This window comes from Cygnus atratus, chromosome 9 (assembly GCF_013377495.2).
Source record: "Cygnus atratus isolate AKBS03 ecotype Queensland, Australia chromosome 9, CAtr_DNAZoo_HiC_assembly, whole genome shotgun sequence".
Classification (NCBI taxonomy): domain Eukaryota; kingdom Metazoa; phylum Chordata; class Aves; order Anseriformes; family Anatidae; genus Cygnus; species Cygnus atratus.
The window spans coordinates 5,361,097-5,382,809 of record NC_066370.1 but is presented as its reverse complement, the minus strand read 5'-3'; the positions used below and the strand labels follow the sequence as shown (position 1 = coordinate 5,382,809).

The 21,713-nt window shown below is 43.9% G+C and overlaps 1 protein-coding gene across 1 annotated transcript in view; it reads right to left on the bottom strand.

The window, feature by feature from the left end:
- Positions 1-21,713, bottom strand: part of EPHA4 (EPH receptor A4) — a 99,240-nt gene that overhangs the window by 43,803 nt on the left and 33,724 nt on the right. The window contains exons 4-5 of the mRNA XM_035544722.2: positions 17,412-17,567; positions 3,163-3,501 (exon numbers count right to left, since the gene is read on the bottom strand). Coding sequence (XP_035400615.1) covers positions 3,163-3,501; positions 17,412-17,567 — 495 coding nt within the window. The remainder of the gene's footprint in view (positions 1-3,162; positions 3,502-17,411; positions 17,568-21,713) is intronic.

The following is a 21,713-nucleotide window of genomic DNA, read 5'->3' as shown; positions in this document are numbered from 1 at the left end:
AAAAAATCAAAAAATTATTATACTAAACATGCATAATAGCGAGCTGAATTCACCATTCACAATTCTTAAAATGTCACAACACTGAAGTGTTTCACTAAGAGATAGAAATTTTTACTTGGTTCAAAGCCTGAAATTTAGATTCTCTTAAAAAAAGAAAAACAAACTATAAAAACCAGGACCTTTTCAAAGGAAGCAGGAAAAATACTTTTTCAAATGCTTTTTGATCCCACTTTGAATGGCAAAAGCTTATTTTCATTTAAACATTTTTCTACAGAATTGGAAACTGAAAAGAGTTTCTAAACAAAGGTGGAAAGTAAACAGCCTCATTTCACTATCTCCAGGAGTAAAGTGGCAAAAGCAAACAAAAAAGCACCTGTGCCTTTCAACTGCACCTTTTATGTCATTGCAACACATTTCTTCAATTTCATGCTGAATACACCAGTACCTGATTTCTCATTGTTTTCTGTCTGCCTCCAAACGCATGCCTTCTTTAGGGGCTGGCACCAATGCAAGCAAACATACAAATAATAGGACTTCCGATTCCAACATTAAAAACTGTGTTCTAAAATTTCCATATATTTTCTTCAGATTACATGGTTGCGTATTTGGGAGGTCAGCTTGAGACTGTATGTAAGATGAAGCATTTTTTAGTCCCAATCATCCCTATTGATTTTATCTCTAGAACGCACCTCTTGCAAGCAATTCCCCGGGATATGACCCAAAAACACTGCTCACATCACTAAAGAACCATGCTAACAACATTTCATTTCTATCAAATGTTGGAAAGCACAACCATAGATAGCAAGAACAGTAGAGCAGTTTATAGATTTTCAGTGTTGGTAGCCTTGTTTTTATTAGCAAAAGAGGGAAAGAATTTTATTAAAGGAGGAGTTTGGCCCTAATCTTTCTTAAATTAAAAACTGCTGCAATGAAACCAAGGTAGCTTTACATTAGAATGAGAAAGGTGCAAGATCGAAATCATACCTATGGCAGTGCTCTATCATGACATGATTTCTTTATAATGAAATATAGTGAAAGAAAATGAGTGGCACTGGAATTTTACTGCACCCCAGACACACATTTACTATGATTAAACAGATCAGTACTTGTAAAACCCAAGGGTCCAACTTTATAAACCTATACTCAAGCCAAGTAGTTTCACTGAAATCAATAGGATTATTTGCATATGTAAGGACTATTTATCTTAGTTGAGATCTATACGTTTAGATCACACATTTCTATTTAGATCTTCTATGCAGCAGAATACACAAAGATGTATGAAGAACAGGAGAACACCAGCACCTTGAAGTTAATTTTCATGTGTACCGGTACAGCTCTCTCCAGCCCTCTGAAGCATTTGATAGACTGGGCATGTCTCATAATTGGAAATGCTGGCAAAAATACAAATTTCCTGATGTGAAGAACTGCTACTCATGGATAATAAACAAAATCAATTCTTATTTGCATATTCAATCAGATTTTGGTTTGCATATTAAAGCGTAAGATGGTAGAATTTTCACACGGTAGATGGATCCCACTCACTTATTCATGCATATATGCATCCACTAATCCTTACACATGCCAAAATCAGTCAGAAATACTCTCTTTGCTAGGCATTCGTAGCACAAAAACACTGTCCCTGCTGCTGTTCTCAACTTTCTCTTTTCATATAGCATATGACAGCATTCTCCCGGAGCTTTCTCCTACATCTCTGTAATAGTTTCTGTTCTCTATTAATCATCTTTTCACCGGGCAAAACAGTAGTTTGGATTTTTGAATTATAATTTAAAAGGGATACTGTATCACTGTACTGTCATCTGTATGCGTAAAGAACAAAAACAAACAAGAAAAGGACCAGATTTTCAAAGGTGCTTCAATGTGGACTTTACAATTTTACTTTCAACTGTGACTGCAAAATTAAACACACCTCTCATGGTTAATATTGAAGTGCAGTGGACTAGAGCTAGGATTTGCAAGTTTTGATTATGCGTACCTATTTTTCACATGCTTCTACTAGGAAACAGAACTCACAGTATTTATGTAGTCCAGTACTCTCAGAACATACAATATTCATATTGTCCCATACACCAGAACTCCACAGATAAAAGATAACCCCACAAGCTACGCTTTAAGGTGCTGAATGCCTGCAATGTTTATGGGACTTGAAGGCAATCAGTGCTGCAAGTGATTAGATAACAGGTTTGACAGTCTTGTAGCCAGTCTGACAGTCTGGATATCTAATTTGCATATAGAAGAGTGTCATATTCAAACGTACATAATTTTGTGCATTAAATTAAAAATTGAACCGGAACCCTGTGCTTGAAATCCTAGCTATCTGCAAACAATAAAAGCTTTCATGTAATTAAATAAAAAAAAAAGACGTGATCATCAAAACTAAACCCCATTCTGCTGCAGCCTTTGCTAGGTCAAACACAGGGAACTGAAAAAACTGGAAGCATTTAGGGTATCTGAAATAATCAGGTATAGACAGAAATAGTGTTTCACTCTCCCAGATGAGCGAAATGTAAAAATCAGGCAGCATGAAGATGAAAGCTCATATGGGATTTCTCAAGTAATGCCAGGTCTGATCAATTGAATTGTTGTTAGCAGCAGGTTAAGGAGGTATTTATTTAACAACAGGACAGAATCTAATTGACTTTGCAGGGAGAAGAGCGCCAGCATGCAGGCAAGCGAGAACCGACTCATTCTTCTTTCTGAATCGTACACAGCGCTGTTTGGGAGCAGGCAGAAGCACAATGCTGCGCTCCCCAGCCACATATTTGTCCCTCTGCAAACTCCAAGGGCACGTCCATGTCCACGTGCAGCGTCTCCCTGACAAAGGGCAGAGCTGCTGAGTGGCTCTAGCTCTGTCCCCTCCACGACGCCCACGGCAGCTGTGCTGTTCTGCTTCTGCAGAATGCCTCCCAGTGTCCTCACAGTGTGGTGCAGCGCAGCTCTGCAACCAGCTACGCTAGTCAAACCCTCCTCGGTTTTTCTAGCTTTACAGAATTTAAACTATCCATATAAATAACCTAGAAAATAAGGGTTTGACCCAGTTATGCATCCTTGTGTTCATTAGCTCGTGCTAAATTTAATGGAAACCACAGCTTTCCTATAAACAGGCAAAAGAGACAGGAATAAAATTTGTATTTAGGTTCCTACCTGCTTGGTTAGTTGTCACAGTGACTGACACAGCTTGGTCCTGGCTGGGATTGTGCTTGGACACTCCATTCACCGCCCAGACTTCAAAGGTGTAGTTTGTGTGTGCCAGGAGGTCAGTAATGGAGACCTTGGTGGTTTTCAAGCCGTTCTGCTGGGGGCTGAAGTGCACACCACTGCCACACGACCGGCAACGGCTGAGGTCACCCACACCGCACCTCTTGCACACCACGTTGTAGGAGATGTCTTCCCGACCACCTTTGTTCTGCGGGGGGCTCCACTCCAAGTTCACCGATGTCTCATTGACATTGGAAATCAGGTTCTGGGGAGCAGACGGAGGGCCTAGAAAGAAAATGTCCACATCATTAGTAACTGGAAAGACTGTGTGTACAATCCCAATGAAGTCAATGACAGCGGAGACTACGCAGAATTTTACTTCTGTGCTCTTCATGAAGATGAAAAATTAACTAGTGAGTCAAACTCTAATCTCTTCATGAAGTAACAGTATTTTCCAGCTCTAAATTAACCTGAAAGCCCAGTACTGCAATCAAACAAAAACTGTATTCTTTACTTGCACTATTTATACTACTTATGAAATCTTAAAAATGTATTTGGTCTACTTTACACTCAGTTTTCATGATCTCTCAAGCAAAGCATTAAATGCACAAAACTCCTACTTTATTTGAAATCTTCAGGGTCCTCCATTACATACAGGCATACACCCACTGAAAGTCTTGATCTCCCAATATTTTTCTTTTCTTAACAATAGAAGTGCAATATTTTCCAGACAAATTGATGTCGGATCACCTTCAACAAATACTGAAGCCAACCAAGCAAAGAGCTGGACATGGCGCTCTGACAAGATACAACCTGTGGGATGCAGGAGGAAGACTTGGGCAGAAAGAGAACTACAGCTCTGAAGGAGGGAGGAGGCTGCAACAGGGCAGTGCTGGAGAACATTAAAGAATGGAGGAGAAAACACAGTGAAAGAAGAGCTGAAATAAGAAAACGAGAATGAACAGGAAACTATACAGAAGGCTCAGAAATAAGGCTGCATCAGAGATACAGCCTTAGAGAGATCAGCTCTGGCACCACAGAGACAGGAGACTGAGGCCTGTGCCTTGCCAGCATGCTGCCCAGTAGCTGCCAGTTGGCCCCAGCATGGGGACTGGGGGATTGGGGCAGAGAGGCAAAGGCAGGAATCCAGCAAGGCTCCCTCCACACCAGACAGGGCTACGCTGGGCGCAGGGCAAGGGCGGCAGCCCCTCGCTGCCCGTCAGGAACCTGCTGTCACGTTCACGGTCGGCTCTGCCCAGCCAGGCACACTGCCTCCAGCACTGCCCTGCCCGCTCCGCAGCCAAAGCACAGGCAGAAACCGTATTTACATGCTCCAGTCCCCGCAGGCGCCAAACCAATATGCACATCAAAAATGCAGAAGAGCTAATCCTGTGATCCTTAATCTAATTTCAATACAGCTGAGGTGAGACACACTTTTTCTATCCTTAAATTTAACAGGAATGATTCATAGCAACCCCATGAAATAGATGAAGGATTTTATACAACACAAAAAGCTTCACTGATCATCAAAACGCAGCCACTTCTGGGGCTGAGCACAATGGCTCTCTGACTACACGCACAATACTGAGGTACAATATTTTACCTTGTGTCCTGTCCCGAACAGAAATGAAGCAGTGAGAATGAAGCATGCAAAATGTAATGATCCAAACCAGAATGCAGTGAAAATGGCAGTCCTTAGTAATCACGCATGGCTAGAGCTTTAAATACAGATGTTATTACTGGCAAAATACTGGAAATGATTTTGTAGGAAGTCACAAATTCAATTTTTATTCAAGACACAGGAGAGCTTATGAACGCTTCTTAAATTTCCCAAAATATATTTGATGGTTGGAATTCAAAAACATTCAACTAGATCTGCAGGCAGAAAGGAAGGAAAGATAAAGTTCTTACGAGTTTCATTCCAGGTTTTTCATTCTTGTTATTTGTTAAATGTTGTGAAATTGAAAAACAATTCAGCCAGCACCAATAGCTTCATTAAGCATATAAATAAATTAATCTTAATCTCTCGTATGCCAAAGGTACAAAAGCACCCATCAGGCTAAGCTGGGATAACTGATTAAATTGTGGTGAAATTCTGCTGAAACCATGAAGTGACTGAAGTATAGCAGCAAAGAGGTTAAGCCGTCTAAAGGTGACTGTGCTGAAGATGAATTTTGGCTGCCTGGATTCATCAGGGCCTCGACAAGGAAGGCTGAGATCTGAGCACGCTGCAGAGGTGGAGGTTTTGAGGGCTGCATCGTGTCCTGGGGTCTGTGCTTGAAGCTGCCAGGACGTAACAGATGTTCAACAGGACAAAGAGTATTTGGATTTTTTAAGCAGCAGTTACGTAAGGAAAAAAGTCTTAAATGACACAGAGGTCAAATGTACCTACGTATCTTCGGCACCTAGATGAAAGGCTTCTGCTGCAAAAGTGGCTGAGCAAGGACTGTGTCTCTGTGCTCAACTTCACAAATACAAAATTAATATATTCATTTTGAGAGGAGGGAAATCCTCCCTTCCTGCCAAACCTTTGAAGCACAGTCTCTGGGCTAAGCAGAGCTGGCAGGCAGAATTAGTGCCACAAGAAGACAGAGCACAGGCCAGGCCCTGCAACAGGGACTCCTCCTGCCTGCCGCACCACGGGGCTGCAAGCCTGGATTTTGGTTTATACACTGGCAGCACACGGGACTCCTAGGGACAAAATCCTTTTACCCAAGGGTCAGCTAGTGCACAGTGAGACCCTGAGAGGAAAAAGCAAATAGCTTTTTCTTACAGAGTGCTACCTGGCCGCATCACACTGCCCAGGGCTGGGACAGCGTGGGGCCAAAGGCCCCTGCCAGGGCGGCCCTGCTCAGCGGCCAGAAGATGTGCCCGTTAGCTCACAGACAGCAGCCGATTTGGGGTTAATCTCAGACTTGCTCTGACGTCCATTAAGATATTTTCCAAGGCTCTAGGTCCAGTTTCACGTGGGAAAATGTGCCAGAATGAATCAAGCTCCTCAGAAGCAAAAAGTCAGTAATTAGTATGTGGGACAGGGCAGAGCAGTGTCTAAACAGAGATGCAACGAAGCGGAAAACCAGGGAAGCAGATGCTTGCAGGTCACAGAGATGAGCGCACCACCTCCAGCATGAAAAGGAAGATGCGGGGGGGTTTCCAAATGGTGGGCTGACATTGCAGCGAGGGGAAAAGCAATTTCCTTTCTTTCTGGAGCATAGTTGTTAATGGAGCTGTTGGCACCGGGAGTGGGGAATAGTTTCAGATTGATGGGCCTGGTTTCAGATGTTGAAACACAGGGCGTATCTGCTCCTTCAATGGTGATCAGGATTTGCTTTGTTTCTGACAACAGAGCCACTGCTGCTGGAGGAGAGGAAAACCCTTTCATGGCCGTGGGAGGCTGGAAACGCCAGCACGGGGGCACCGAGACAGGGACCTGCGGAGCCGCCCCACTCTGGCACTGGGGGGACCCCAAAGAGGACCCGGTTTGACCACGGGACCTGAGAGCAGTATCCCTCACCCACCTATTCAGCAGCACCATGAGCAGAAACGGGGGAACGGAAGTTTTTAATTTTATTCCTTCTTTGGGCTCCATAAATCTTGCTTCACAATAAACCCATCGAAATCAACTGAGCCATGAAGCAAATGGAAAGGCCTTGGGTGGAGCAACTTCGCTGTGTGCCTGTGCTCAGGGAAACACCGAAGAGTCTGTTTAGCAACAAATAATCTTTGTCAAGCTAATCTTGCTATCTTCCTCAACCCTCCTATTAGATTTACTTAAATGTATTGGGCAATGCAGATTGTGTATGGCTTTCCCTTGCTGCAATAAGCTACAAGCTTTATATCTTTTTATCTCTCTTTCATCCACAGATAGACGGATCCGTCTGTCTTAAGGACACGTACCCCATGTCAAATGAATATTCAGGAAGACTAGAGTCTTTAAGGAGTTAACAGCATGAGCACTGACTTGCACTAAGGATATGTTTTCACAGTCTTACCTGCATTTTAACATTTCTATCCACCGCTATTTCTCTCCCTCCATTCCTACAACGTACTAAGGTCCCACTCCCAGTCAGAGGCCTCCTGCAAGCCGCTGCAAGGCTGATAAGAGGCTGTTGAAATCCGTGACAAAGACACGAATCATCACCTGACCAGCTCCCTCCTTCCCGCCCTGTGCTACCTTATCTGAGCCATCTTTGTGGATTACAGGTCTCCCTGAGCTAACTTAAGGAGCCCCCTGCCTTGTGCCAGGGACTGACAGCTTCCCCAGAGAAGCCCCAGGCACGCTCTGCAGGACTGAAGGAGCCCCTTTGCAGCGCGGACACAGCTGTCAAGTGAAGCAGCGTGCAGACATGAGGACATTTCATTAAGCTGTTTGTTTGCACGAGAATAATGTCTAGCCTTTAAGACAGCTGCCCTACACGTTGCAGGACCGCTAGAGGTTGCAGGCTCAAGGTGTGCCCGTTGTTCAGATAGCAGCCTGCCGAGGAAGTCACCCCAAAGCCCCTTTCTTCCTGCCACCAAACAACAGCACAGCCACGGGAGGTTCAACCCAGTGGAGGTGGCAGGAAAGAAAGCCCATCCTCAACGCAGCAAACAATTTCAAAAGGCAAACAGCACAAACAAGATTAGCAGCAACCGAGTGAAAGCTCCTCCTGCCCTCGGGGATCCGTCTCGCCCAGACCTCCAAGCGTGGCGAAGGGAAGGTGCCAACAGGACAGGACCCTCAGTGCGCCCCGGGACGGAGCAGCCACAGGTGCCCCAGCACTCAGTAAACCTTGCTAAGCATTGAGCCCGAAGGAGAAAGCCTCCTCCTGAGCAGACTGGGTGTACCACAGACCTGTGGGGAAGGGGGTGCTGGAGCTGGAGGGCCCCCAGCCAGCCAGCCAGGCACAACCTGCCCTTCCTGCAGCTGCGAACCTGGGCAACTGACAAATACCTGTGGAAAGAACTGCCCTAGGATCTGAGGGCAGAACTGTAAATGTGCTGTGCGACTGCATTTAAATGGCTGTAACAAAGGTTTTAATATCACCGGTTTTACATCTTGCTTTTTTATTTTTATTATTACTGATCTGCCCAGCACAGTGCTTCTCTGAAAGCCTCTGTGGGTGTATGCAGTAAATTCAATTACAGTTTTCTACAACCAGACCAGACAGACTTGTTTGACATAGAGAATACTGTCTTCACTAAACCAGTTAATTTAGTTCAGCAACAGTGTATGGTTAGAAGGCGTGGATTAAAGGACAGTGAAAGGAGACGAGAAATAAATGATTCCAGGCAAAACACCTCCCAAGTGACTTTGCTGTCCCACAAAACAACAAGACATGAGGAAGAACTTGCAGCTGGGTCCTGTGCTGCCCCAGGCTGACAGAAGTCAGAACGCCAACGCTGACAACCAGCAGCCCCATATTTTGGTCAGGCCTTTAGAGCAGCCAGAGCAGATTTCATCCCCTGTTAGGTGCAATGGTGACGAACAACTTTTGTTCACCAAAGCTGTATGTGACTAAAAAAAATTTTTTTTTTCTTTTCCCAGAGGTCCCATGGACAAAGCATTGAAGACAACAAAGCTGCAAGGCTTTGGCCTGGCCAATTTTAATGGACCTGAGTAACCATTACAAGCTATTTTCTCAGGTTGAAAAACAGAAACATCACAAAACAAACCAGAAAGCACTTCAGCAGAAGGTTCTGACACTACCGACTTAAAGTGAATTCAGGACTTTGAGAAACCCACTGTGATGGCACTGAAAGTAAGGCTCTCTCCAGCCACCCACAGCTGTCCCAGCCCATCCCCTGGCAGAGGGCTCCGCACCAGGAGCTCCTTTCTTTGTGCTGACTGCGTCCTCAACCACCGATGGTGGTAGTGGATTACTTTGGCAGCAACATTACCCATTAAGGACTACGTAGATTTTATCAGTATTTGGACTGTAACCACATCTGGTTACTATTAACCTATGTTATGGTTAATATTTATTACCTTGAAAGATATATCTGTGGGAGGACATCTATTAAAAACGCAAGCTGAAACCCACACTCTCCACGGAAGTGCTAATGGAGATATTTCAAATATATACCCTCAAGAAGCCAAGACTTCATTATGAGCATCCTGTCAGTCACCAGATCAGTGCATTTAAAGTGCAGGCTCTTTTCAAAAAAGAAAGATGCTTTCAAAACCTAGGTACGCGGCTGAGTAACAAGCAGGATGAGGTTTTTCAGACCTGGAAGGAGAAAATGATTAAAAAAATAATTTAGTCTGTATGTGCATGTAAAAGCACATTTCTCTATCAGGTAACGGATGCCTCTGCAGCCAGGGCAATGGATAATTATTTTCAAGTGGGTTGTCACCCTGCATTCAGGCTGCGTTTGCCTGACAGTGTGAAATCGGAAGGAAGCTTCATTGGCAATTCCCACCAGACATCAGAAAACCTCAAGCATGTAGAAAAGACTTTAATCTTCTTTAACCATTCCCGCACTCTCCTTGAGGAAAATATCAGCCCTTTTTTGAGGCAGAAAAAGCAGACCTTAGCTTGATAAGGATTAAAAATTACTCTAACACTAAAATAATATGATAGCCTGCTGCAGTTGGAAGCTTTTTAACTTCACCCTCAAACAGAGAAAACTCTATAAACGTACTGTTAAGTGCAGCAGAGTGCCAATTATATGTTTGTTAATCAATCAGACGGACAAGTAAGCTACAATGGGCCTCAGACCAGGACTGACAAAAGGATCCTCTTTACGAGCCTGCACCAGAGAGAAGCTGACCCTCTTCGTCTGCAATAATTTCAAAGGGAACTCAGGGTATTCAGAAATCTTGAGCTAATTTGCTATATAATAAACAAGATTCGTACAACAGGGAAGACTACTATGACTCACTGTACTGTAAAAGCAGCCTAGTATGAACTGGACTGATTTGAATCAGCAACTTTGGCTTTGGTTATACTACAGACATGCAGTCAAAAGTTAAGTCTTTGATAAGTTACAGGAACAGCAGGCACCTGGAAGTAAGCTTCCAACTACCTAATAGCAGGAAAACCTAACTGGAAATGCAGTATCAGAAACAGTGAGAAGTTCAGCACATCTTCTGCTATACAAGATCTGAAAGCCAGCTTCTGTGTACAACACAGCAAGAATAAAGAGAACAAATACAGAGGTGTGCAGCAGAAAGGATCCATACAACGAACAACTCCAAAGATCTCTGGAGCATATCTACAGAGAGCAATGAAATGTGACGTGAAGTACATCACGTCCCTTTGAAGGGGTTAGCCGGGGTTCCAAGAGGCAATAGGGCTGCACGAGGGCTTTCTGCTGTCCTGTCAGCCTTGTCAGTGTGACCACACTGCTGCTCTCTCCATGGACCTCACGATGCCGTTACTGCACAGCAAGCCTTTAACAATTCTAATCAATACTGTAACTCAATCATGAGCCGAACATTTGTCTCCCTGGAGGCAAGGCTGAGTGTGAAATAGTTTACTATTTTTGGAGTGGATGCAAAGAAAGTAATTATTAAATAATCAATTAAACTCTTTAAGTTGCCTTACTGAAATGTCTGGCAAAGCGGTGCCAGGCACAGCCTTCAAGAAAAAGCACCTCAGCCTCCTCTTTCCGTTTCATAAAGCTTCATTAAACATGGACAACTGTTGTGCTGTCAATAAAGCTTCAGCATGTGAGATGTGAAGCCCTTCAGATAAACCTTTCTTGTTGATCTCTACCTATCTGAAAGACAAGTTATAATGCAGAGCAAACTCGCGGTCTGCATAGTTTGAGCTCAGAAGTAAAGCCCACGCTCTCCTGTGACAGTTGTGTATCTTGTGGCCACTAATTGCTTCTTTCAGCAGTTGTGGACAGGTCTCCTGTTGCTGTGGGCCAGTTTACACAAGTGCTGACAGCTGGGGAAACCCTCGCTTCTTGTCTGGCTGGCTACTCCTGACCATTTATCTTTATAGATCATGTGTTTTTACAACTGGTGAGACTAAAGTCAACAGTCTGCAAGATGCAGCAGCCACTTGAAGTATCAGTCATCTGCTTCCCCCTCCCTCCTTTCTGTGCATGGTTAGCATTGCAATGGGGTTTCAATAAGGCATCTGATTTGGTAAACAATTCTTAATTTATTTACTCGGGCAAGACTCCTTTGACTTCAGCGGGAGTTCTGCCAAGCTAGGGATCTTGGGCCGGTGCCAGTGATAAAATGCCCATTTCACTGGCATGTACGATTTCCTATTTAGTTGCCAAAGAACCCTGGTTACTAGCTTCACAATAGGCTTTGTTTCCTTTACTTGGAGAACAATGCAATTGATATTTCCTCTTCTATCCAGGCAAAGGGAGTTAAGCAAAGAGGTCCAGTTACCGCTGGCAGAGGTATGGGAAAACTGATGCTTGCAGGTGCTGCTCTGTGGGCTCTGTGTTTCTCTCCCCAAAACTGCCAAACAGGAACACTTTGCATTGCCACATATGCTAAGACACATTACATCTTCTCTAATATGCTGTGCTGCAGACAACGTCACATGTGTCCACTCATTCTTGCAAGATAAAAAGAAAAATTCCACTGTGAATACCAGAAGGTTATCTGACAGTTTGACAGGAAAGAAATCCAACCAGAGAAACATGTCATTCTGTCACTGGCCCAACTGCTGGATTTCTTATTGTTAGTCCTCTAATTTACTCCAATGACTCTGCAGAACTGGGGCCTGACTAACCAAATCAAAGCCCCCACTTAATTGAGTAAATGTCTCAGTTAATTTAAGGCTCTGAACAGAGAAAATCAGAAGACAGCTAATAAACAGTTGCTGTATTTAAAGGAATGATGGTTTTAAATCTACTGATTATAAACACGCATTGTCAAATTACGCCCGTCTCCTCTCTTAAAGCCATAACCACTCCCCTTCTTACTCAGTTCCTTCAGTCTGTCTCCACAGACGACAGGACAGAGCCTTCTCCTCTGAGATACCTGTCAGTCACAATCCCAGCCCTTTCCCTCGGTCTGGCAGCGATGGAGGATCTATTTTCCCAACCTACCTGGAAAAATTGTTCTTTCCATTCCGCTCACCCACTGCTCTCTCTCACGTTGCAACTGCCATACTGCACCTTACAAGGCACTCTGACATACTGTTTACACAACGAACCACCTTATAGGATGTTTTAAGAACAAAATCATTTACTAGAGGTATGGACATACAGAAAGGTGCAGAAGAATTATTACGCAGTACATTTCACTTCTGAAGATCAGGGGCTGTGCTGGCAGATAGTTCACGTTATAGAGAGGGGGCTCCTATAGAACCAGGGCCAGAACAAGTGTGCAAAGCCCTGCAAAGGAAGCAAGGCAAAGCCAGTGCAAAGCTACCTACAGCATACCAGCCATTATACGACCTTGTGCTGTATCCTACGTTCTTACTCTTCTAAAAGCCAGAGCACTGATAATCAGCGTCTGTCTGGAAATTCAGAAGAGGCACAAGTTAAGTTGAAGGAAAAAGAGCGCACTTGTTTATTTAGAAGTCTAAGCAATCATAATAAACATATGCTCAAATAATCGGCTCCCGTGTAATTACTCATTTGCAAGCACAGTTATTAGGTAGGTAAATTCACTCTTTTTTGGAAATGCAGGTCAAATATTTATCTCCGAGATATATTAAATGCAACACAAGATTGAGCTAAGGGCATATATTAGAGTGTAATATTTACGAAATTGAAGTGTTTAGACCTTTCAGACCTCTTTTAAAACCTTGACCTTGGAAACAAATAAGGACAGTGTTATTTTAATGTGCATTCAAATTTTAACAACACAGTCACACAGCTCTAGTGGAATCCACATCGAGTTTCCACTGTAGATTGCTCATCATTTCATTATGGTTCATTATGCTGATAACTGTCAGAAAGCATTAGAAGCAGGGGCCTTGAGTAACAGCACTGAAATGGTAATTTAAAAACAATATACTTTCTGGAGGAAATACAGCAGTGCACTAAATTCAATTAGAAGAGGCGAATGTAAAGACAACTAAGTGACGTTTGCTGTTTCAAGTCAGGCTCTTCGATTTCTTGATAACCTAAACTGGAGAAAGACCTTTTAAAGCAGGCACTTTTCTCTTGCATCTCACTGAATTTGCCCTCATTATCTCTAAGCTTCTCTCATATAAACTGTCTTAAATGCAACCGTTTCAGAAATATTTCAGGCCACGCCAAAATACCAATCAACCGGTCACTGTTTGGGTGGCACAACGGACTAAATTTTTCAGGGTCATTTACTGAGACAAATTTCAAGCTGGACAGCCTGTGCTGGTAATCTCTCTTTTGTAAAGGGCTTCCAATTAAAAATCATTAATAATCGGAATCAAACGGACAATATAAACAATACAAAACCATCCCGTACTTGCTCATAATGTGAGCATTGTTTGTTAAGAAACAGTCTGAGAACTCGACTCATTAATGGTGGGGATGTGGGACCAACGCCCATTAGCTTGGGCAGGAACTGCACCTGCCTGCACCAGGCTGCGATTCAGAGAGTCTCCTACCCGCATCCTTACGGAGAAGGAAACTTGGGAACGAAGACCATGATTGAGACTGATTGTTCATCAGCCTTGGGGATGTGTGTGCTGGTAAGGCAATTTATTCCCCATTAGATTGCTAACTCTATGAAAAGCCCATCCTCTCAGCAAGCACTGAAACATAACGAAGGTCTGAGTATTTGTCTTAATGCAACTTTTGCAGTGCTTCCAGAAGGGAAAAACGTCTGTGTTTTCCACAGTTTGTGCTCGAGTGTACTACGGGTCAATCATACCACCTCCATGCCCAAGCACACAGCTGACAAGCCCACTGTGTCTCAAAACTCAGTCTAAATTCCCGACTTAGGTCAATGAGGCAGATCCAGGGCGGCTCTGCTCCTCAGTGGTGACAGACACAATGATGAATATCCCCATGAGGCAAGAGTGAGGGAAAAGAGGCATCAGTAAATGTGTATGTCAGGGTTTCTATGCCCGGCCTTTCGACACAGCCCACTGTCTCCTATGCTCACATCCAGCCATGTTCTGCCCTTTCTCGTAGGAGATTTAAGGCAGACATAACCACTCACTTCAGCAGAGATAAATAGAGCAGAATGCTAAAAATGGAGCACGAGTTATTTGTTGAGATTGTATGCCTGGCTTAACTGAAGGTTAGGTACAGTTTTTACAACTCAACAAGGGACAGAGATGTCAGATCGTGGTGCTAAGGAGCAGGAAAACGCTGGAGCACCTCTTCTGACCAGCGCATCAGGAAGTGGGTATTGCTCAGTACTTACCGTGGAAGTTGTGAGAAGGGAAAGGAAAGGGAATTCTCCAATTCCCCTTCATCCACTAGCACAGTCAGGCTAATGGGAAGTCCTAACAGTCCTCCTCCCCCAACCCACAAGGCTAGATAAGTGACGAGGCCAGCCAGTCTATTACTAAAGGAAATCAATAGCCAAAGGTCAAAGCTCTACACAAACACATCCTAAGAAGCCTGAAGTTCTTCATCTCCAAAACTGTTTAGAAATAATAAAGAAAGTATCAATCCTCTGTCTATTCCAGGTGCTCTCCCCAAATTACCTGATGTTACTTATATTCACTTGGTCAAATAGTTCTCCAAGTGAACAGAAACCTGATTTTACAGGCCAGTGGAGCAGAGTCTATCTTTTTGCTAGAAGAATGGATCTCAGGTACTGCGTTTTATTTCTTCATTAGTGTGCCGTCACACTGAGTGATTACTAAATGCTGGGCTGAATGAGAATACCAGGGTTAAAGAGAGCATAATGAACAAAGAAGGTGCCTGATTATTATGGCTGTCAGCACAAGGGAATTGGGTTTGTCACCTGGTTTAACCAACTGGTAAGAACTGACTAGAGTCTGAATCCGTCTGAATGAACCTTTGATGTTTATGCTCCCTTCTGTCTCCACATCTTGTCAGGAAAGGCGGACAAACGGGGAGTTTCTTCCGGAGGTGATTCCTTCAGCAGGAGCCCTTTAAACGGTTTCTGTCACTTGCCTCAAACACTTGGGAGATGGCCACTTGGTGCGGGGAGCATGGCAAGCAGCGGCCCCCCAGGTCCTTGTGCACCTTGGGCCTGCGCCACACAGGCTGTGTCGTGCCCGTGCAGGTACTACCACCACAGCCACGTTCAAGCTCTGCTGAGGCAACCTCAAAGAGAAGGTAGCAGTGAGCAAAGCAGTGGGTGGGGGAGCAAAGCTGCCCCCACGAGCCAGCTCAGAAATAACTTCTGGATCTTCCTTCACCTTGGATCACAGATAAAGCAGCTTTTAAGCTGCTGGCGAATTCAAAGCTCTGAAATGGGATCTCCAGAGACAGGCCTGTTTCCCAGGGCCAGACGGCCGTGGGATCATGCTGTCGGCCTGCCTCTGCGTGCCAAGTCCTCCTAGACTGCTGCAGAGATGAAGACTGAGAGCAGCACCGTGGCCCTTGCCCTCTCTTTTTCACTCTTCATATTTGCAGTGTAAAAGACCAAGATCGGGGACTTCAACTTTGACTGACCTCCGAAGACCAGAGGGGGGAAGGCTGCCAGAAGCAGGCCCAAGACTTGACAAAAAAGGGCTAAGCTTGCAGGAGAACATGCTGCAAGCAAACATACATATCATTTGTTCACAATTCCCCCATCTGGAAGTGTTTTGCTCTCTCTTCAGACTTCGGTCCCTGCACATGCCTAGTTAAATCCAACCAGCTGATTACTAATTTGATTTTGGTTTAGTCAGGATATCACTCACTGCAACCGGGGCTTTATGAGAAACTTTTGCTGGTAAAATGTTATTTAGGATGTATCTTCTGACAACGGTTTTATTGTTGCAAAAAGACATTTTCCCTAACAAAATTGTCAGGCTTTACATCTTCCAGTGTAAATTGTGTTATAAAAAGCATGATCTTACCCACTTCAGCGAGGTTTCACAACACAGCTAGACCTCCATCCCCAGTCAACGTTTGGCAAGGGTTACAGGGACCTCTCTGCTTTCCTGCTAAGCAAAAGCAGCTGCTCCTGGCTATGCCCAGACCTGCTTAACCACCACCCTATCAGAGCTTACAGCTGAAAGGAAGGAGATTGCTGAGGAAGAGCTCAAATCAAGGGGGTGTGGGGAAGGCATGAGTGCTGCTGAGTTATGGACATGCTTTGTTTCTCCCTTGTAAGGGAGAAATTAAGATTTAAACAAATGTGAGTCATCCCTCTAAAATGAATTTGGAATATATTAAAACGTTACAAAAGAAATATCTCAGCCTTCCCTCACAGACACACACACACACACTACATAAATATACAGCTGAGCTCCAAAAATCTGGAAGCATTTCCAATGGCTTTCAGGGAAAGCCACACATGGATATCCCATAGCAAAACACAACCCTTTCACTTATTGTTTCAAACTGCTCTACTCCTATAGAAACAAAAACCAAAGCTCTAGATGATCACGATTTAACACCAGGGCATGTCTAGAATCCCAGGTCTTTGGCTGCCTAAACCATTAGCTGACATAGAGGACAAGGAGCTGTTCCAGTAACTCTGCGGGTGTGCTCAGCACGCTACGCCTCTTATTCCCCATACTGAAAACGTTCTGGTGGAACTAAAGCATAATTCCATTTGCTGTGCACGATGTATTTATATACAAAGGATAAAATAAACCCTACTTTTTTGGGTTTGTTTCATTATGGTTTAAGATTTATTATTACCATTCTTTTCAGAAGAACGCTTTTATGCTCCTAAGGATCACCAGCAACATTTTGAGCAAATTAGGTATTTAATGAAATTATAAATATTATATATTTACCCTATGTAATATGAGAAAACCTGTCACAATTTCTAGAAATATCAACATTTAAGAAGATGAAAGGTGATGTGATCTATGGGACAGGTGCTCAGACTGGAAATTAGACCTGTAATTAGACCCAACTCTGTTATTGACGTCTGCAAGTCACTCCTCTTGCAGCTCCTCATTTATTTAGACTGTAAGCTCTCAAGGGTCAGTGCAATCATGTCACTGTTAGGAATTCTGGGCTGAAAACTAAACGTTTTCTCTCCCAGAAGATGATCCAAAATGCAGACTGCAACTGCAAAGGACTGCAGGCGCTAGTGAACACTGCTGTCAGAAGCTGGACACTTCCTAGACATAGCTCTCCAGGCAATGTGTCACCCATGCACATTTGAAGAAAGACAGAGGAAATAGATGACGAAAGGGAAAAAGACTGTTTAAAGACCAACTTACGAGTGCAGGGCATGGATGCAGCATCATTTTCAGCTCGGAAAAAGCCCCGGTCGCAGGTGCAGGAGGTAGAGCCTTCCCAGATGGAGTAGCTGTGAGGCGGGCATTTGGCACACGCAGCATCTGTCGAAAGCGCCTTGTAGTATCCGATTTTGCAAGCTACAGGGAGGAACAGGAAGGGAGAGTGTTACTTGCCCAGGATGCGATCATAAATTGCTGGCTTACTTATTCAAAATCGAGGAAGGAGACATTTCAAAAAGATCTAATGATGTCCTCTTAGCCCCAGGTGAAGAATTAACAATCATCACACTCTTAATGAGTACTCCTATGTCAGGATATACTGATTTCTAATTCCAAGAAGAGCCATTCCAAAAGCTGGCTTGGAGATGGTAAAAAAAATGACGGTCTTGTGTTGACACGGCCAGAAAATCAGCTGCCTCTTTGTGCTTACCATGGAGTTAACACATCGCTTAACCCATGTCCACCTGCATTCACACACACAGAGTGCACAACAAAAGGGGTGCAATTGCTTTATTCTATGACCACTTAAGGAATGGCAGCTGACAGCCAAACACTGCCAATTTTGAAGAGGGAGTAGGATAGGAACCCACTGCGATTGGCAGCGAGTGGCAGCGAGGCCCTCAGCCTGCCATGCCCGGAAATGGCTCGTCTCCCTCCTGGCAAGGCAGGATTCATTTGGCTCCTTCCCCCCCGGGGAGGAAATCAGTGATGCTCTCCCTCCCCGAAGCCAGGGCCCATTAGTAACTGCACCACTGGCACGAGGACCCATGTGCGGCTTGGCAAGCTTTCCGTGACATCATCTTCATAAATGCAATGCTTACACGGATGGCTACTTCTACATCACTTGGAAAAAAACTCATTAGTATCACTAATAACACATTTTTAATAGCGGCTAACAGGTATGTCATCCCAGAAACGACCCCCTTGGCTACAGATAAAAGCCCACCATCACCACTGGCGTTCAGCGCTATGGAGAACAGAGAAGACGTGAGCACGCAATCGTGCAAAAAGGAAAGGTTGTTTCAGCATTCGCTGCATGACTCACTCTTGCCACTTATCACCTACAGTACCTTTAGGGCTCGCCAGACGCAGCTCGCAGCTCCCACCTGCCCTGTGCCCACCCTGGGCCCCCTCTCCTGCTTCCCTCTTTTTTTTATGAAGCTGTCCAAACTGGGAACGGGAAGGGATTTCAGGAATACGTTTATGAAGAGGCAAGTTCCTTCGCACGCTACCCAAAGCCATTTCTGGCACTTCCTTACCGAGCCCTGACTTTAGGACATGCCGTGCGCCACCCGTAAAAGCGCTGGGACATCAACCCGCTTTGGCTGCCCCTGGACCAGAGGATCTTACAGAAACACATCACTTAGGACCTATGCTCCCAGAGTTTATATACATCACACAATCAGATCAGGTTCAACACGCAAGGTGCTTTTTGGCCACGCTTCCAATGGCCTTGGGGATCCTGTGAAAAACAGAAAGGGGAGCGCTGGAGGGAGGAATTGCGGGGAGGACAATTACCTTTCCTTTTATCCTATGACTGCAATATGTGGAGAAGGAGCTGTGCTATCGCTACATGTCCTCCTGTGACTGGCTGAACAGCAGCAGCCGAGTGGCAGGTTCTGATCTGAGACCTCCCTCCCAGTTTTTGTTGTTGTAGCTCAGATCAGAAATATGGCCAGGCCCGTGCACAGCCGGAGCAGATACCCATGGATGGGATCCTACGGCCACGCATAAAGAGAAGGGATGGGAAAAAAACAGTACAAGAGGAGAGCAAGCTAACTGCTCCCATCCATTATTCAAGTTTTTTAAAATAAAACACGCAAACTAACATTACTTTGAACATGAGCATGACAGTTCACAGAAATTATTAAATGATGAGCCGCCTTTTGCATTTTCACAGTATTCAAGTACTCGGAGACAAACAACCCTGCACAAAGTGGAAGGTTCAGCACTGGCTGTAATGTGTTACTGGAGAGAGAGAAAAATGTCACAGGTTTTTGGGACCATTCCTCCCCCTCTTCTTTACAGGTACCAGATGGATACAGTGGGTACTGCAAGGTCAACAGACTCTAATCCAAGGATTTTTTCCCCTTTGTTTCATGCGCTGTATTTTGTTTTCTACTATATTAAGCCAAGATCATTAATATTTCAGGACCTGAAGAAAGCTCTCTGAAGGCAGGGGCTGCTCCTAGAGCGCACACAGCCATTTTGCTTCAGCTGTACAAAATCAGCGGCTGCTGAGCAGTTCGCCGTCTTCATTTTAGTGTGCCCATGTCAGCACGTGGCACAAAACAGCCTTAGAGAACATGGTGCATTAAACCAAGAGACCTCCGTGGTACCGTCACTTAAAAACTTGAAACTGATCCTGGAGGAGCAGCTCTTCGCATGAAGAGCTTCGCTCTGCTCAGGCTGCGGACAGGCTTTTGGGGAGGTTACTGGTTCAGCAGGCAAACAAGCAGCCTGGACAGAACCCGTCCCCTGAAATTCCTTACGGCTTGCTCAGGACAAATCTCCATTCTGCTGCTTTTCTAGGAAGGATTTGCCGGGTGAGACAGGGCATGAATGGCGTCCTTACACAGCTTTCGAAAGATACCATTGTAAAAAGATTAGTTCACATGTGCAATGCAAACTTTGAGTTCAATTCCTTAGCTTTGCCTTAATTAGTTCTTTCTGTTAGCTTAAAAAAAAAAAAACAAAACAAATCTTTTCTCACATTCAGATCACCCACAACCATAACAAGGTTACAACCATCTGCACTATATCCAAGGAAAATTCTCAAACAAAAATATTTTCAATATGAGAAAGCTCTCGGCTATTTCTCAGAACAAACCACATTGATTCTAAATGGACACCAGCATGAAGTAATTACGCTGGTATCTTTGAGTTCCAATGCGTAAATCTGTTTAATTTATATTTCTCCTAAAGTGAGACAGGATTTATCAAACATTGCTGGTCAGCACTTTGTGATTTTTTATTTTTATTTTTTTAATTTACCGGTGATACATGTTCTAACTGCAAAAACTGTTCCAAAGAATCATGGAGCTTCAGTCAAATCTCTATGCAAATTTTTCCTCAAGCTGTTTTTCAAACTCTATTTTCTCATTAAAAGCTGATTTTCTGACTCTTATGGTTTTATTTAAAAAAAAAAAAAGAATGCATGTGTGGGCTGGAAAGTCTGCTTGCTTGCTCTCGCCAAATGCTGAATCTTCCATTAGAAAATTTCAGTCAGCAATTTCAGAATTTAAAAACCTATCTCATAATGGGTGTAGTCCTAGTCACATTTTAGTCATAGCTACAATAAAATCTAAGTATTAAATAAATCGTAAACCCATTTTAAATAGGCTTTGATTTTTCTCTGATTTGGGGAAAAAAAACCTTTAAAAAGCATTCTTCTTGCATATTTAAAATTGTTCAAAAAAAAAAAAATTGGGCGCACGAAGCCCGGGCTGCAGAGCCATCCCCTTATCAATCACTATGCCGAATCTGCGACCTCCAAACGCGTTCTGCAAGGGACGCGCCCGCAGCCTGGATGGAGCCCAGGGTGGGAGCAGAACTGAATGAGAAATGGGCTCCCGTGGCGCCCCCCTGCCCAGAAGGAACCAGCGTACCACTAAGAACATTTATTATCACAGGCAAGCGAATAACACAGCTAACAATCTGTGGGTTTAAAGTCAACGAGGGTAGCCAACTTTGATGAAAAACCCTAGAATAATATTCTTGGTTAACTGAAGGACAAAACAAATAATTTAAGAACAGATATGTCAGTGTCAAGCTCATAAATTTCATCGAGAAAAGAAATTTGTGCGTCAAATACTTTGATAGCGTATTACATGTTTTTCATCAGTGGTTACTTTTTCTACAGCTCCTGCCCGTGTGAAAGCATTTTAAGCTCTTGTTTTAATTGCACCCTTAGGAATAAAAAGTTAGTTTTATTTTCCCCGCCTAATGTTCTTCCTATTCTTTAAAAGGATGGATTTTCTCTCTCAGATTGTAACAAAACCACATCTGCCACATAAGTAGGCAGCATCTTCTCAGCTCTCTTTTACTGTTATTACCATTTCTGAGCAGATTTTTGTGTGTTAATTATAGAACTCAATTGTTTGGATAGCCTCTTTTGATGAGCTTTCTGCCCCGAACCATGAACCCCTCTGTTATTGTACAGCTGTTTTAGTTCCAAATGCTCATCAGGGTTTTCTAATTGTCAAGCTGTCCCAGTGACTAGTTCTTTTGACCTAAAAGTCAAAGAAAGGGAGTCACCCTTGTCTCCCCGACATGAATACCATG